This window comes from Myotis davidii, unplaced genomic scaffold, assembly GCF_000327345.1.
Source record: "Myotis davidii unplaced genomic scaffold, ASM32734v1 scaffold100, whole genome shotgun sequence".
NCBI classification, from domain to species: Eukaryota; Metazoa; Chordata; class Mammalia; order Chiroptera; family Vespertilionidae; genus Myotis; species Myotis davidii.
The window spans coordinates 133249-136251 of NW_006292691.1; the positions used below are offsets into that span (position 1 = coordinate 133249).

Below are 3003 nucleotides of genomic sequence, written 5' to 3' on the forward strand. Positions count from 1 at the left end.
AGCGGAATAAGCCCAGGTTTAAAAAACAGGCCACTGTCCATATACCGATTGCTACTCCATAACTTCTGCTCAGTTATCACTTGTTGTCCTACAAAAACCCCTTATCTGATGAATTTTAGTGAAAGCCTCTAGCAACTGTAACAGACTCAGCTCTAGATAATAAGTATGAGAAAAAAAGTGCCTGTGAAGTGGATGTGTCCATGGAAGAGGGGCACTGTTTCTATGGGAGGTAAGTGTCACGTTTCCTCTTGATGTTGTCAAAGGAATCCGCTCCCATGTAATCAGCCTGGCCCTGTTCCCACCTCTCCTTCCGTTCTTCTGAGGATACAAAAGGCTGTGCTGTAGCCGGGGTCTCCCCAAGGGACAAATGTGACACAGCTCCGGAGACATCTTCCACACTGAGGTGTGGGTGGGTGTCTGAGATGAGGCCAAACTGCTGCAGCAGAGGTGAAACGCTGGTGGTGAAGATGTCCCACCACAGGCTGAGGAACTCGGGGTGAGTCATGGTGGTGGGATCGTGGGACTCACTTTTGACACTTTTTGTTTTAGGATCATAGGTGTAATTCCACGGTTTGATTCGTCCCAGGAAATGTACAACTTTGGCATTTGTACCAAACGCTTTAAATGCTGGGAGGTAGGAGTATATACAAATTCTGCTTAGGTTTTAAATAAATGGCAGGTGATTTCTGATATCTGTTGTTGCCCGCTGCTAAAAAAACATGTTCAGTAAACCCTGGTCCCCACCATCAAAACTACCTTGCTCGGAAGCAACACGCAGCAGCTGGCTGTATGTTTCCACTGAAGGCTGATACACAAAAACTCCGGAATTGAAGCAGTCAGGCCACCTGGGGTCTGGAGCCGCCGACAATTCTCTCTCAAAAACATCAGTATTTGCTAGGACCAGACAGAGTATCTGCATCCATGAACACACATTTTGCATACTGTGTAAGTGACCAGCAGTGGAGCTTAGTTAAGGTAACACCCAATTCAGGCCTCTTTCTTTAAGGTCAGGTGCGCAGAATGGCCACTGTCCAAAACATCTACCATGATGACGTCATCAAAGACTGTCTCTAAAACCTTCCTCAAGGAGTCCGAGATCTGCGGAGCGGCGAGCACCGCCAGCCTCCTGGTGGTCCTGTGCTGTTTCAGAGACAAGGCCAGCACCAGGGCTCCGTTGGCGTAGGAATCATTTGTGGTCAGTGTGACAAAGGCCTGATCTGCCACGGTGCTGCCGGGGGCGGGGGCCGCCGCAGCCGCAGGTGGGTGGCCTGAGAGCCGGGCTGGCAGAGCGGCAGCGAGGAGGTGCCTTTTTTGTTTAATTGTAAAGATTTATATATTATTTTTATTACATATGATAAGCAATTTTTAGTTTAAAGTAAAAACGTTCACATATAATTTCACAACTCTACACACATGTCAAAATTCACAGAGCAGTACACTAAAAAAGTCAATTTCATTGTATGTTAACACTAAAAGGAATAGTTGCCTCATTGTTAAAATGATGATATGGTGAGCAATATTGCAATCCCGCCCAGCCAGCGTGGCTCAATGGTTGAGCATTGACCTATGAACAAGGAGGTCATGATTTGATTCCCGGTCAGGGCACATGCCCAGGTTGCGGGCTCGATCCCCAGTGTGGGGCATGTAGGAAGCAGCCAATCAATGATTCTCTCTCATCATTGATGTTTCTGTCTCTTTATCCGTCTCCCTTCCTCTCTGAAGTCAATAAAAGTAGTGCAATCCCTAATAGCAGGTGATATTAGGATAATTCTCTCTTATTGACCTAGCTTTTCGGGAGACAGACCCAGTCAGTACCTCTTTCCTCAGCCAGGAGGGTAAAACCATCGCTTTCTCAGAGGAAACCCAAGTATCACAGACCCAAGCGGAGGGAGCTGGCATGTGGCCGGGTGATCTAGCCACAGGATCCTACCCAGGAGCCATGCAGGCAGCACGGGGCAATGTGCCAGCCCCAGGAAGGTGTGTTCTGGGCCCTGCTTCCCTGGTTTCCCTCATTTGTTAAGTCTGAAATAGACAAGGACAATGCAGGGCTGGGCTGCAAATGCAGGCATGACCTCCTGGGCTGGCTGGGCCCCTATCTCTGCTGGACCCTGGTCAGGCTGTGGCCAACGCCCCCGCTAAAACCCAGGAAGGGTGGCAGGGGTGATAACCCCTCACCCCGCCTGTCCCACCAGGCTCCTACTGCCCATTGTCACTGGATCTGATAAGAGACCCCACCCCAAGCCCCCACAGCCTGGCCCCCACATGGACTCCGTGTATATAAGCGGACCCTGGGGGCTGAGCACCACAAAGGCCAGTCCCGATCAGACCCAGCTCCAGCTCCAACATCACCATGTCTCTGACCAGGGCCGAGAGGAACATCATCGTGTCCATGTGGGGCAAGATTGCCGCACAGGCAGATGCCATCGGTACCGAGACCCTGGAGAGGTGAGTGCCAGACAGGCCGGACGGGGCCAGGTAGGGGACAATGTGGGGTGAGTGAGTACGGGGGACAGTGAGGAGGGAACAGTGGGGAGGAGAAAGAGAGGAAGGATCAGTGCGTTTGATTAGAGGCAAGTGGATGAGAAGAGAGCTGAGGACTGTGTTTCTCATTGGGGCCCAGCACACAGGTCTCCACAAACATCTGTTGAATGAATGAATGAAAGAATGACTGAGAGATGGGGCAGTGAGGGTGAGATAGTGCCCTGCTATACTGGAGCTGAGGCAACAGGATCCAATACTGGTTCTGTCTTTATTTAAAATTATAGTTTTTTTGTTCAACGTGAATTTTTGCATTAATATTTATGTTTTAAATATTGCTTTGAAGTACGACTTATCCTGACGGCTGGATTTTCTGGCGCCGCTTAAGTTTTACTCTCAAGGCAAGGGTCCTACTGGCCTCACCAGAGTCCTGCTCCACTCCCACCCCGCAGGCTTTTCGCCAGCTACCCCCAGACCAAGACCTACTTCCCGCACTTCGACCTGCACCCCGGCTCTGCGCACCTG

The 3003-nt window shown here is 50.3% G+C and overlaps 1 protein-coding gene and 1 pseudogene across 1 annotated transcript in view; one reads left to right on the plus strand and one right to left on the minus strand.

Moving 5' to 3' along the window:
- LOC102772975 lies at positions 1-2207 on the minus strand (annotated as a pseudogene).
- A 103-nt stretch (positions 2208-2310) lies between these two features.
- Positions 2311-3003, plus strand: part of LOC102756488 (hemoglobin subunit zeta) — a 7968-nt gene continuing 7275 nt past the window's right edge. The window contains exon 1 of the mRNA XM_006766134.2: positions 2311-2445. Coding sequence (XP_006766197.1) covers positions 2351-2445 — 95 coding nt within the window. The 5' untranslated portion in view covers positions 2311-2350. The remainder of the gene's footprint in view (positions 2446-3003) is intronic.